Source organism: Aspergillus glaucus, assembly GCF_001890805.1.
Source record: "Aspergillus glaucus CBS 516.65 unplaced genomic scaffold ASPGLscaffold_26, whole genome shotgun sequence".
NCBI classification, from domain to species: domain Eukaryota; kingdom Fungi; phylum Ascomycota; class Eurotiomycetes; order Eurotiales; family Aspergillaceae; genus Aspergillus; species Aspergillus glaucus.
This window is the reverse complement of record NW_019170478.1, coordinates 242,130-254,370: the sequence shown is the minus strand read 5'-3', so window position 1 is coordinate 254,370 and position 12,241 is coordinate 242,130. Positions and strand designations below refer to the sequence as shown.

The window sequence follows — 12,241 nt, the reverse complement described above, 5'->3', positions numbered from 1 at the left end:
TAGGAGGTGATGTTGTTACCTTCCGGGTATACGAGTGGTGATATGATTACCTTCCTTAGATTACCTTCCTTTACATTATGTACCTTCCATTAGGGTCAGCAGATAAGATCGTCGATTCATATCACATGCGTACTATGATTCTCATAATATAAAAAGCATAAGAAATATCCTCATACCCACAAAAGGCAGCTAATAACGTAGCTGGTACATCACCATCCGCATTGGTTACTGTATCACCTTCCATCGATAGGGCTACAAGATAACAAGAAGATCATCAAACAAATCCATGGATATCACATTAACCTATACATAACAAAAACCAAGTATCATAACTCATATAACCCATATCACATCTAAGCACCCCCCTTCTTATCAATATCCTCCTCCGCCCCCCTCTGCCTAACTTTCCCCTCATTATGAACCTGCCTCCACTTCTCCTCCTCCTCCCGATCCCCCACAACAGCAGCCCCAATACCACCCAACTTCCCCTGCGCGCGATCACTCACCCCCTCACCAAGATCCTTCAACTGACCCTTCGCCTCAGCCTCTTTACCAGCAGCATTCTGTTCGACGCCCTGTCGGCGGATATTCTCGTTGCCGATAAAGTTACCGACGGACTCCTTAGCGGAACCGACGGTTTGATCCCAGGAGCCTGTGTTGCGGGTGGAGTTGTCCTGTGCTGTGGCGCCGGTTTGGGGGTCGGCGGTTACGTGGCCGAGTTTGGCGGTGTCGTGGCTGGCGGCGTGTTCGGACTCGGACTGGTCTTGAGTGGTTTGGCCCTCAGCCTATTCAATTGTTAGCTTTGGTTTGGAGGTTTTTTGATAGGGGTAAGGAAAGCGTACTTGAGTAGAAGAGCTACCGGTGACGGTACCAACGGCGCGCTGGGCGAGGCCGGTGGCAGAGTCGACGTAAGACTTGAGGGTGGAAGAGTTGTTGTCGGCCATTGTGATTGTGTTCTTGTATTGTCTTGTATGTCAAGTAATTGTTTGTATTCAATTGATCTGATTACCTTCTCGAAATGGTTGTATAGAAGTCTTTATATCTATAGGAAAGTGATGACATCATGGCGGTGATGTCATGTATCATGGGTGGATTCCGGACTCTTCTAGAGAATTTCCAACTTAATCGAGTCCGATCATTGCGTCATGTTAAGAGATCATGATTATCGGCCGCGTGGCTGTACAACTATTATGCAATCATCATTGAGTTAGTTACAGGAATGAGATGAGAATGGACTTGTATGGCAGCCCCTGAATTGTTCATGCAATCACATGCAGTATGCAAAAATGAGAAAAGGCAAAACCGGTAAGACATCAGAAATCAACCAAGAGGCTGTATGAAGCAGGTGTATCATAGAACGCTCAAAATGAACAAGAACAAAAAGAAGACAGTAAACAAGACAAGTGTATGTCTTATCACCAATGGCAAATCCCACCCTCACTCTCATCAGCTGCCCATGTCCCCGATAATCCCACCACCTCAATATGTCCATCTGAATTCTCCCCGATCTTGCTCAATGCCGCAAAGCCCGATGGCACAGGTGCATCTCCCAGTAACCGTCGCGCCCATGCGTCAATGGCCGGTTCACCCGTCTCATCCCGCGCTTGCTTCAGGAATGGGATTAAAGCTGTTCCACCAGTTCCTCGAAGCTTCTTTTTATCGACGGGGCGAGTCGAGGCGAGGTTTTGGGGCTTTGCAGTGTTTCGTGCTGCTGGCTGCGTTTGCTCCCGTGCTCCCTTGGATTGGATGATGATGTATCGCGAGACCATCTGAATGTGCTTGTCGCGCATGGTCCGCAGCATGTACAGACAAGCATCGTAAGCGATGCACAATGCCTTGTCTGACCGTCGTGCCTCGACAAATTCGCGGATATTGGCGACGGCGTTGACATGCTCCAGGAATCGACGGTGAGGTCCGGGCATGTAGGAGCGCATCTCTTGGATGAAGCCGTGTCGCGGCCTGCCAACAACCCCTTCTTTATTAGTCTCGGGGGTCTGGGGTTTCTCTCCCGTGGGTCGATGCTCCACCCCGAGGACAATGTCAAAGAACTGAATCAACGAGCTCTGCGCGTTGCTTCCTCCGCCATATTGACCGTACTTCGGAGCCTTGCCGTCATCGTACAGCAGACCATCAGGGAGGCCAGCTTCGGCCATGTTCTTGCTGCCAGCGAGATAGGGACGGATCCGGTTATAGAAGACGTAGGGGTCACAGTTCTCGTACATCCGTTCAAGCAAGGCACCGATATCATCCAGCCGCTCTGCCATCTCATGCAAACACTCCGTCACGACACCACTCTGACCCTTACGTGCGGCTGAGATGGCCCGCAGCATCAGTGGCAGTGTTGGCCCTCCCCGAGACTCGATAGCCACGGAAACCAGGTAGAACCATTGTTCGTCCAGCGATCCGGTGAAGGTGTTAATAGAGGTCAGGTTGTTAAGGTCTCCTGCGGGTTCATCTGGGAAGACGGGTTTGTAGTTCCAAAGACACACGCCGGCATAGGTGGCTATCGGAGGGAGTTCCAGGTGGTCGCAGACTTCCAATAGGGGGATAGTCAGTTGGGGGGGGATTCTCTGAAACCCATCGAGTCAGCCATTGCACCATCGTATCATTGCAAGGGCAGTAGACACATACCTCCTCTGGCTTATGACCTCCCCAAACGTAGGCATGGAGGGTAAACACCAGCACTACATAAGCCCGTCGCCACTCGCTCTCAGACTGAAGGTATGAGGTCGACAATGTCGGTAAGCGGTCAACAGTCTCTCTAATCCTCTTACTCAACAGCAGACCCTGTAGATTGGACGCAATTGCCTCCCATCTGGCGTAGTAGGGATCTGGTAAAGCTGTGAGGGGCAACTCGGAAGGAAGAAAGCCATGATCGGGCGAGATGCCATAGTCCGCCAGATCCGGCACGGGGGCGAGCATGTTGTCTAGTTTAACAACAAGGGGGTGTATTATAGAAATAAAAGAACAATACCACAATCAAAGATCGATGGCAAGCGTTCAAGTGAAAAAAGGAACCAAAAACAACCACCGGGGGGCGCTCACGTGCTCTTGCCACGGGGGAAGTAGCTGGTTGTCTGGGGGAGGGAAAAGGATATAAGAGATCTCCGGGACGGTCCCGATGGCAAGAACTTTGTTGTTTTTCGCCTTCTGTGAGTACTCCGTATATTAATAACTGCAATCTGTGCAGGATATAGAGAATTTCTCCGTGAGTGACGAAAATGATGCGTGCCGGCTAAGAGGAGTAGCAGGAAGGGGGGGACGGGAATTGGGGACCGGTAGATTCTGTTCCTGAGGGGGTTCTGGACTCTAATTCCCGCAATTTACGGGTTTAGCTGAGGATTCGACGCCAATAGAGTTGTCAGTAGTAAACCGGTGTCGATCTCTGTAGTAGTAGTAGTAGAGGCAAAGACATTATTATGAGCAAGTATAGAACTCAGGCAAGAAAACCGACAGCGCGGATATAGCGGCATTATGCGATTTCGAGTCATCATGAAACCAATATAGTGATTCCCATGGCTCCAACAACCGTGCCTCTCTCCGGTGAACAAGTATAAACTCCGCAGCAAGTCCGATATAGGATGGCGCCATTGACGGCTGACCAAGCAGGACTGATCGGCCCCATTGGATGGACATTGGGTGTCCGCGAGAGGGGGCGGTATTTAGCGAGACTTAGCCTGAGTGCTAGAAAATGGACCGGAAGCCATTGTGATTGGTGGACAGGCCCGGCTGTCGGCGGCAGAGAAGGGCACAACCCAGGTGTGGAATGCTAAGCGAGACGCTAACCGGTGCTCGCTCTCACTCACGCCAGGACCGCTACTGCTGTCGGGTGCAGTTTATTTGGACTACGCGAGTCTATCCATACAACGGCACTCTATAGAGCACCAAGTATACTTATTCGTACTATGGTCTACCCGACTTTCCATTGGGTTCTACGTATAAAATAATCTTGCTGAGTACGATTGAGCTCGTCTACAATGCAGAATAACATTATGAATGTCTTTAGTACTGTTGTGACGGACGCAGTCCTGCTCAATGCCTACATCTATACAGATTACTGCTGTACGAGATCACTTGGACACAGATTTGCATCATTCCATCATTATTCTGTACAATACCTAAAGGCTAACTATACGTGCAGTTCATCAAACCTTCCACAAATTTCCAACGCCTTCCCACATGAATAGGTTTACAATAATCCCAAAGCGCTCATAATCAAACAGAGAAATGGAAAAAAAAAAAAAAAAAAGAGAGAAGATTAGTGCTGGCTCCACTCAATCGTCTTCAGGTCAACACCCTCCTGGACCAACTCCCACAGTGGACTCAGCTCTCGCAAGAAGTCAACGCGAGCCTGCACGGCCTTCAAGACGTAGTCGATCTCGCTGTCGGTCGTGAACCGGCCGATACCAAACCGGATACTGCTGTGGGCACTCTCGTCGCTTGTGCCCAGAGCCCGGAGAACGTAACTAGGCTCCAACGACGCAGAGGTACACGCACTTCCCGACGACAGAGCAATGTCCTTCAGAGCCATCAGAAGGGACTCGCCCTCGATGTACGCAAACGATACGTTCACGCAGCCAGGGTAGTGGTGCTCAGGGTCTCCGTTGAGGTTGGTGTGCTCCATCGACAAGAGACCCTCTGACAAGCGCTTCGACAAGCGCTCAATGTGCTTGGTGTCATACTATTCAACAATGCATTAGCATCCGTTTCGTTGCAAATCCATGTATGAACACCAATAAGAAGTCAAAAACATGTAAGACGACTCATTACCCCTGCTATGGTCATAACGGGCCTTGACAACACACCTGATGGCATGTAGCTACCATCAAGGCATAGGTCAGAAAGCCATGCATGATTATATAGCTTATAATCACCGCCGTTGGAGAGAATAAAAGAAGAAAAACCCACGAAAAGAGGGAGAAAAAAAAAAAAAAAAAAAAAAGATCAACTCACCTCCATCTCTTGCTTGGAAAGACGGCAAGCCTCACCAAATCCTACTACAAGATGGGGAGCAAGGGTACCGCTACGCAGACCTCGTTCCTGGCCACCACCAGTGATGAGGGGCTCGAGACGGACTCTAGGCCTACGGCGGACATAGCAGGCACCCATACCCTTGGGACCGTAGATCTTGTGGCTGGAGATTGACATCAAGTCAATGTTCATCTTGTTGACGTCGAGCGGGATCTTGCCCACCGCTTGGGCGCCGTCAGTGTGGAAGAAAACCTTCTTGGAGCGGCAGAGCTTTCCAATCGCCTCCATGGGCTGAATGACACCAATTTCGTTGTTCACAGCCATGATACTGACCAATGCAGTGTCGGGCCGGATGGCCGCCTCGAGATCTTCCATCCGAATCAAACCGTTGTTCTGGACAGGCAGGTATGTCACTTCAAATCCATCGTCCTGAAGATGCCGGCAGCTGTCCAAGACACACTTGTGCTCAGTCTGCGAGGTGATGATGTGCTTCTTCTTGCCGGAGCGACCAAAGAAACGAGCCACACCCTTGATACTCATGTTGTTGCTTTCGGTGGCACCACTGGTGAAGATGATCTCCTTCGGGTCCGCACCGATCAGGTCAGCAACATATTGTCTCGACCGCTCCACTGCTTTCTCCGACTCCCAACCGTAGGCGTGTGTCCTCGAGTGGGGGTTGCCGTAAATGCCGGTCATGTAGGGAAGCATCGCATCAAGCACGCGAGGGTCCAAGGGCGTAGTGGCCTGCATGTCGAGATAGATGGGCCGGGTACCCTGGTCCATCACTGTCGCCTGCTTCAATATCCCCGCGGAGGGGCTCATCGAAGCGTCACCGGAAACGCCGGAGCCGGGAAGGTCGACATTTTGCGGCTGAACGCCGGTCTGGTTCATGAAAGCTTTCTGCTCCTGCTTCATAGCGGTATCCACCGAGACCTGGGCATTTCCAGCCTTGGTCTCGGTGACATAGCCACGTCTCGTCACCGGTGTGGCGGCGGCCACCCTCCGGGGGAACAGGGAAGCATGCTGCGTCGACAAGCGACGAGCATAGACTCTCGAAGCCTGTCTTAATGCTGATGTTGTAACACTGGACATGATTATAAATGAAGGAAAATATTACAACTGCACCATGCGAATAGGGCAGTGGTCAGTTGGTAGGGAAAAGAGGAGAAGGAAAAAGTGTCAGGAAGATTGTTGCGGGCGGACGAAAAGTTTGGATCCGGTTATATCACTAGCGTCTGATTGCTAATCGCCGGATTTACTGAATTATCCGAGGTCCGAGTTCCTTATCCGGAGTCCGAGCGGAGTAAGGATTATTCCGGGGGATTTGCGATGATCCAATATGCAGTTGGTCTCTGTAGAGTGCTGTTGTATCATGTCAGCTCTACTCTGTACTACGGAGTAGAATAGAAATAGTTACCAGTACAAGCACTACTAAGGTCTAATGCAAACAATGCCCGCAGCACATAGCAGTCACATGACTGATTGTGGTTGCCTGATTTGGTCATGACTTCATCGTACTGCGCCACGAGATACCAGAGTACAGAGTACAGAGTACGGATACAACTGACATATATTTCCGTGACACTAGAACAGCTGTCAGCCGTAGACTATATACAATTAGTACTCTGATCAAGCACTGTCTATGTACAAATACAAGTACTGTACTGTACAGGAATAAAGGGGCCTAATGCCCAGCATTTATGTCATAGCTAAGCCACACTGGGCACCTCACTAGGAGATTGGACTAAACTCCGTATGGTCTCTTTTCGCCGGCGACTACAAAAAAAGAACCTTCTTTCTCTCTCCCCACCAGCTCGGCTCTTTCTCCTTAATTTCCTTTCTTCTTGCCTCTCGTTCGTCGCCCTACCATATCCAATCCACCTGCGAGTCCTCCGGTTTCGTGTCTCTCCCTACATTCTTCATTGTCCTTTCTTCTTACTCACTGGGTCGGGTGCCTACACTATTACCGCTAGTGCCGGAACCGCCATAATTTGCCGCCGGAGGGGTTCGACTCCATTATTCTACGTGTGCAGGAGACCTAAAGGATCGATAACACCAACATGAGTTTCAAAGGCTTCCAGAAGGGTATCGTACGAGCGCCCCAGACGTTCAAGGCCAAGTTCAACATCGGCGAACACACCAAGGATACCGTCTACAGTGATGCCGAACGTCGGTTCCAGGAACTCGAAAAGGAGACCAAGAGGCTTCACGATGAGTCCCAGAAATACTTCAATGCCATTAATAGTACTTATTGCTGTGTTTTGCTTGTTTCTTCCCTGCATTAGTGCTAATCCAGTATAGACATGTTGAACCACCAGATCGAATTCTCCAAATCCATGACGGAATTATACAAGCCCATCTCCGGTCGCGCTTCCGATCCCAGTACATACACCATCGAAGGCAATCCCGAAGGCATTCACGCCTGCGAAGAGTACGAGACCATCGTTCGCGAGCTCCAAGAATCCCTTGCGCCCGAACTGGATATGATCGACAGTCGGATCATCAGCCCTGCGGACCAGTTGTTGGAGGTGATCAAGGTGATCCGCAAAGTTGGCGTGAAACGCGACCACAAGCAGCTCGACTACGACCGCCACCGCGCCACTTGGAAGAAGCTGCAGGATAAGAAGGACAAGTCGCTGAAGGATGAAAAGGCGCTTTACAAGGCCGAAAGCGATGTTGAACAGGCTACGCAGGAATTCAACTACTATAATGACTTGCTCAAGGATGAACTCCCGAAGCTGTTCGCCCTGGAGGCCGAATTCATCCGTCCGCTATTCCAATCCTTCTACTACATGCAGCTGAACGTCTTCTACACTCTACACGACAAGATGCAGGGCATGAACATTGGCTACTTTGATCTTACTCTGGACGTCGAAGAGGCGTTTGAGAAGAAGCGGGGTGACGTGAAGGAACGGACAGAAGAGCTTACTATTGTCCACTATAAAACCACCGCCGGCCGTCGTCCCGGCTCGAAGCCACCAATCCCGGGTGCGAAGCCTAGTTTCGCAAAGGAGAAGTTTGGTTCCGATGGCGGTAGCGACTACAAGAGCACCTATTCACGACCAAACAACGCTTCTGATACAGTCGACAACCCCCCGCCGCCGTACTCCGCTGCTGCTGTTGGCAGCAGTGCTAGCAGCGCCAGTAGCTTGGCGGCAGCGGCCAAGGGTAAACCAGCACCACCACCGCCCAAGCCCAAGCCCAAGCCGTCTCAATTCCGGGCATCCGTGGAGACGGTTACGGCGCTGTACGACTATGAAGCACAGGCCCATGGTGACCTTAGCTTCTCGGCTGGCGAGGTGGTTGAAATCGTGCAACGAACGGACAACCAGAACGAATGGTGGACGGGCAAGGTTGGAGGACGCGAGGGACAGTTCCCTGGTAAGTTGCTACCTTTTTTTTTTTTTTTTTTTTGTGCTTGTCATCAGGCGACTAATGAGAATGCGTGCAGGAAACTACGTCCAGTTGCGATAACTGCAATTCATAAAATCATTCTTATTACCTCCTTTGCCGTCTATATTGCTGTCCATTATTGTTGTCTTTTGTCAGGAGTTGGTCAGGATCCGTCCCACTTGGATTCCACAAACCCAGCGCTGCTTTGACATCGCTTTTGCTTGCATTTCTGGCTTGATACAGGTTCCCTTGCATTGCTATCACTACTGCCATCATCATCGTGTTACGATTCTCTGTGTAAATATTTGCCAACTATTTCTAATTGGAGTGACAGAATCAGTCACAGTGCTATATCAGCGAGCTATCTCTACATAACTATATAATCGATATAACTTGGTTCTATACAATTCATGGCATTTCGTAGATAAATGGGGACGGCGGTGATGTCATGCCCACTTCGGATATAAAGCGATACTACAACTGCATCCCACTTCCCCATCCAACACACTCTCTATGCTCTCGTCTTCCATCCGTCCAGCTCTATTTCAATCCCGTCCTTTATTATCTCCTGTCGTTAAATACGTTCGCTACAGCACATCGCCCATCATGGCCAATTTGAGCCTCTCTACCAAGTATCGGATGAACTCCGGACACGAGATTCCAGCCTTGGGTTTTGGTGTAAGTCTGAATAAGAGAATAGAGACATTGGATTTGGCTAATATATGTTACTTCAGTCCTATTTGATGTACGTTCGTTTGCCACGGTCGAAATATAACGCTGACTGAAGCAGCTCCAATTCGCAAACACCGAAAGTTCTCCAGGAGGTCTTCAATGCTGGTTACCGTCATGTATGCGTTGTTATCCGGATACGATGTACTATACTTGATAGCTAACAGCAGCAGGTCGATTCCGCAGTGATGTACCGCAACGAGAAGGGCTGTGGTCTGGCAATCAAAGACTCCGGCATCGACCGATCAGAGATCTTCTACACAACCAAGATCCTCCCCAGTGCGATGGGAAACCGGAGGACAGCGAAGCAAGTTGATGACTGCTTGCAGGAGTCCGAATTGGATTACATCGATTTGTTCGTAGCCTTCCCATCCTCTTTAGTCTATAACGGCACTGACGAAATAGGATCCTGATTCATGCACCCTACGGCGGCAAAGAAGCTCGACTCGGCTCGTGGCGCGCATTGACAGAAGCCCAGCAAGCAGGCAAGGTCAAATCGATCGGAGTCTCGAACTACGGAATCCACCATCTTGAGGAACTTCAAGAATACATCAACAGCACCAACGGCAGCAAGATCGACGTTGGACAGTATGAGATTCATCCATGGTGCGACCGCCGGAATATCATCGACTGGTTGAAGAAACACGACATCATTGTTGAGGCATACAGTCCGTTGGCGCATGGGTCTAGGTTCAACGAGAGGATTCTGAAGACGCTGGGGAAGAAGTATAACAAGTCGCCGGCTCAGATTATGATTCGTTGGGTGTTGCAGAACGTAAGTGCCCCTTATACTTCAGGTTCTACTGGCAGACACTGACTGATCGTGCAGGGCATCGTTCCTCTTCCGAAATCCTCAAGTGCAGAGCGCATCAAAGGTAACGCTGATGTCTTTGATTTTGATTTATCGGAGGATGAAGTCAATATGCTTCACACAGGAGAGTACTCTCCTACTGACTGGGATCCTACTCTTGACTATGATTAGATTGCAGAATATGTAGATTGATCGTGTAGATAGTTGAGGCAGTACATACTTGTGCATAAATCCAGATTCCGCCGGCGGAGAAATCACGGGGCTGCTTAGCAAGACCGAACCATCGCTCGTCTTATCATCTACCAGGATAGGATATCAAAAAAATACTTGTACCTTCAGTCTATTCGCTTGGTATTGACCGTCACCATGAAGCTAGTCCTCTCTACCTCGTAAGTAGCAGACCTGACTAACCCCTCAACCCCGCCATCACCGACTGGTCTCAACAGCAGACTAACAAACGAAGAAATCTCATGAAAGGCGGCGGCTCTTCCGTAATCCGGCGCCCAACAACCGAAAAGTCCAACGTCGAACTAATCAACGCCTTACGCTCGAACTTTCAAGTCTCGCAACATGAATCCACCAACGGCTCCTCCTCCAACCCCTCCAATGGCACCACCTCGACGACGAACGGCTACAAATCCTGGACCTCCGAGCACGACGGCACACTGTACATCCCCGCGCGCGACTTCTCGCAAGCACGCCTAAGCGAAGAACGATCCCAGTACGACATTACCGTGAAATTATTCTATCTCCCAGGGATCCCGGTGTCGAGACGATGCGCGCATACGCGGGAGGCGATCGATCTCGTTCTCAAGGAGCTAGGCGTTAACTCGATCGATCTGCTTATCGTTTCGTTCCCGGGTGTTTTATTCGACGCAGAAGATGATAGCGAAGACGAGGATGAAGCGACAGAAGGCGAAGGCACGGGCGCAAGTGAGGGACAGGCGGAGCAGCCGGATGACTTTGATAGTATGGTGCAGACCTGGCGCACGCTTGAGAAACTACAGAGTGAGGGGATGATTTCGCAGCTTGGTGTTGCGGAGTTTGGCAGTGAGAGGCTTGCGCGCTTCCTTGTGCATACCAATGTGAAGCCCTCCGTCGATCAGATTAACCTCAAGGATTGCTGTGTCGTGCCGAAGTCTTTGATTCTCTACGCAAAGCAGGAGCATATTCAACTGTTGACGCATAATGATTGTAATGATATCTTGCCTGTCGGGACGACGAGGGAGCTACTGGGGCCTGGGGAGTTTGGAGCGGGGATTCTGGCTTCGGCGCCGGATAAGCAGGATGGGATCCAGGGCGATGTTGAGCCGCAGTGGGTGGTGAAGTATACGGCTGTTGTCAAGGACCGGGGGGTTGTTGAGAATAAGGGCTATTTTGCGTTGGCTGATATAGGGAATTGTGTGCGGACGGAGTCGTGATTTGCATTAGATACATGATATACACGACGGCATGGCGTATCTTCTTGTCAATATGATTACTTTCCTCTCTGAATTCAGCCAATCATACTCCTCTTGCGACCTCTCATCCTGACATCTTCCAGCCGCTTCAGCGTAGATGCTGCGCCCCGGTACGCCTCGCGATATCCCTGCAGCAGTTCATCGAAGAACGGCTCCGTCCGGGGATGCGTACTTCCAAACGCCCGCTCCAACACATAAAGATCCACAGCACGATCCTCATCCTGATTACTCTGCCCCGCCAGCCCAAAATCAATCAAAACCACCTCTCCCTCCATCGACGGATTCCCACCATCCTCCTCCACACTCAAAGGCGCCGCCGTCGGCCTTAACATCAAATTACTCGTCGTCAAATCCCCATGCACAACACCCGCCTTATGCAACCCCCCGACAACATGCCCAATCCTCCTCAACAGATACCTCACCCGACTCTCCTCCCCCTTCCTCTGTTCCTCGCCCATCTGCGTATTCCTCTTCATCCACCCCTCCCACCTCTCTAACACAACCCTCACCACAAGCCCCTCAACCCACTCCATAAGCAACCACGCCCCACCAGCGCGTCCCTCAAGCACATCCTTCTCCTCCTGCCCCTGCGGTTCCCAATCCAACGCCAGAATCGCAGGCACACTAACCCCCTCACGGACGAGCTTCGAGAGACACCGCGCTTCTTGTAAGATGCGTTGTCGCGTCAGGCGGCGGTCGAGGATCGGGTGGCGGTAGGGTTTTGAGGGGCGGATTTTGAGCGCCGCGGGGGTTGTTGGTGTGAGGTAGGTTGTTTTGTAGAGGTGGGCTTCGGCGCCTTGGGTGAGGAGGGTTGGTGGTGGGGTTGTGTGGGTGAAGGGGGAGGGGAGGGGGGGTGGTTTGTATTCTGTCATTTTCG

General features: G+C 50.8%; 7 protein-coding genes across 7 annotated transcripts; 3 read left to right on the top strand and 4 right to left on the bottom strand.

The window, feature by feature from the left end:
* Window positions 1-353: 353 nt before the first annotated feature.
* On the bottom strand, window positions 354-944 carry ASPGLDRAFT_135684 (CsbD family protein; the record flags this gene model as incomplete). Its single annotated transcript, XM_022541400.1, has 2 exons — window positions 354-785; window positions 843-944. 2 exons carry the CDS (start codon window positions 942-944, stop codon window positions 354-356), a joined length of 534 nt encoding a protein of 177 aa, XP_022396771.1.
* A 471-nt stretch (window positions 945-1,415) lies between these two features.
* ASPGLDRAFT_135623 (indoleamine 2,3-dioxygenase) lies at window positions 1,416-2,922 on the bottom strand (the record flags this gene model as incomplete). Its single annotated transcript, XM_022541392.1, has 2 exons — window positions 1,416-2,570; window positions 2,632-2,922. The coding sequence occupies 2 exons, from the start codon at window positions 2,920-2,922 to the stop codon at window positions 1,416-1,418; spliced, it is 1,446 nt and encodes a 481-aa protein (XP_022396770.1).
* A 1,336-nt stretch (window positions 2,923-4,258) lies between these two features.
* ASPGLDRAFT_179762 (IscS subfamily cysteine desulfurase) lies at window positions 4,259-6,063 on the bottom strand (the record flags this gene model as incomplete). Its single annotated transcript, XM_022542954.1, has 2 exons — window positions 4,259-4,681; window positions 4,954-6,063. 2 exons carry the CDS (start codon window positions 6,061-6,063, stop codon window positions 4,259-4,261), a joined length of 1,533 nt encoding a protein of 510 aa, XP_022396769.1.
* Window positions 6,064-6,782: 719 nt separating this feature from the next.
* ASPGLDRAFT_51988 (amphiphysin) lies at window positions 6,783-8,762 on the top strand. The gene is made up of 3 exons (XM_022547651.1): window positions 6,783-7,215; window positions 7,273-8,352; window positions 8,423-8,762. The coding sequence occupies exons 1-3, from the start codon at window positions 7,032-7,034 to the stop codon at window positions 8,443-8,445; spliced, it is 1,287 nt and encodes a 428-aa protein (XP_022396768.1). The 5' UTR covers window positions 6,783-7,031; the 3' UTR covers window positions 8,446-8,762.
* Window positions 8,763-8,970: 208 nt separating this feature from the next.
* Window positions 8,971-10,075, top strand: ASPGLDRAFT_135449 (aldo/keto reductase; the record flags this gene model as incomplete). The annotated part of the gene is made up of 6 exons (XM_022541379.1): window positions 8,971-9,042; window positions 9,099-9,109; window positions 9,155-9,212; window positions 9,267-9,448; window positions 9,499-9,868; window positions 9,923-10,075. The coding sequence occupies 6 exons, from the start codon at window positions 8,971-8,973 to the stop codon at window positions 10,073-10,075; spliced, it is 846 nt and encodes a 281-aa protein (XP_022396767.1).
* Window positions 10,076-10,270: 195 nt separating this feature from the next.
* Window positions 10,271-11,325, top strand: ASPGLDRAFT_69692 (putative gamma-cysteine synthetase regulatory subunit; the record flags this gene model as incomplete). Its single annotated transcript, XM_022549396.1, has 2 exons — window positions 10,271-10,293; window positions 10,368-11,325. The coding sequence occupies 2 exons, from the start codon at window positions 10,271-10,273 to the stop codon at window positions 11,323-11,325; spliced, it is 981 nt and encodes a 326-aa protein (XP_022396766.1).
* Window positions 11,326-11,399: 74 nt separating this feature from the next.
* Window positions 11,400-12,236, bottom strand: bud32 (serine/threonine protein kinase BUD32; the record flags this gene model as incomplete). The annotated part of the gene is made up of 1 exon (XM_022541393.1): window positions 11,400-12,236. The coding sequence occupies one exon, from the start codon at window positions 12,234-12,236 to the stop codon at window positions 11,400-11,402; it is 837 nt and encodes a 278-aa protein (XP_022396765.1).
* Window positions 12,237-12,241: the final 5 nt, after the last annotated feature.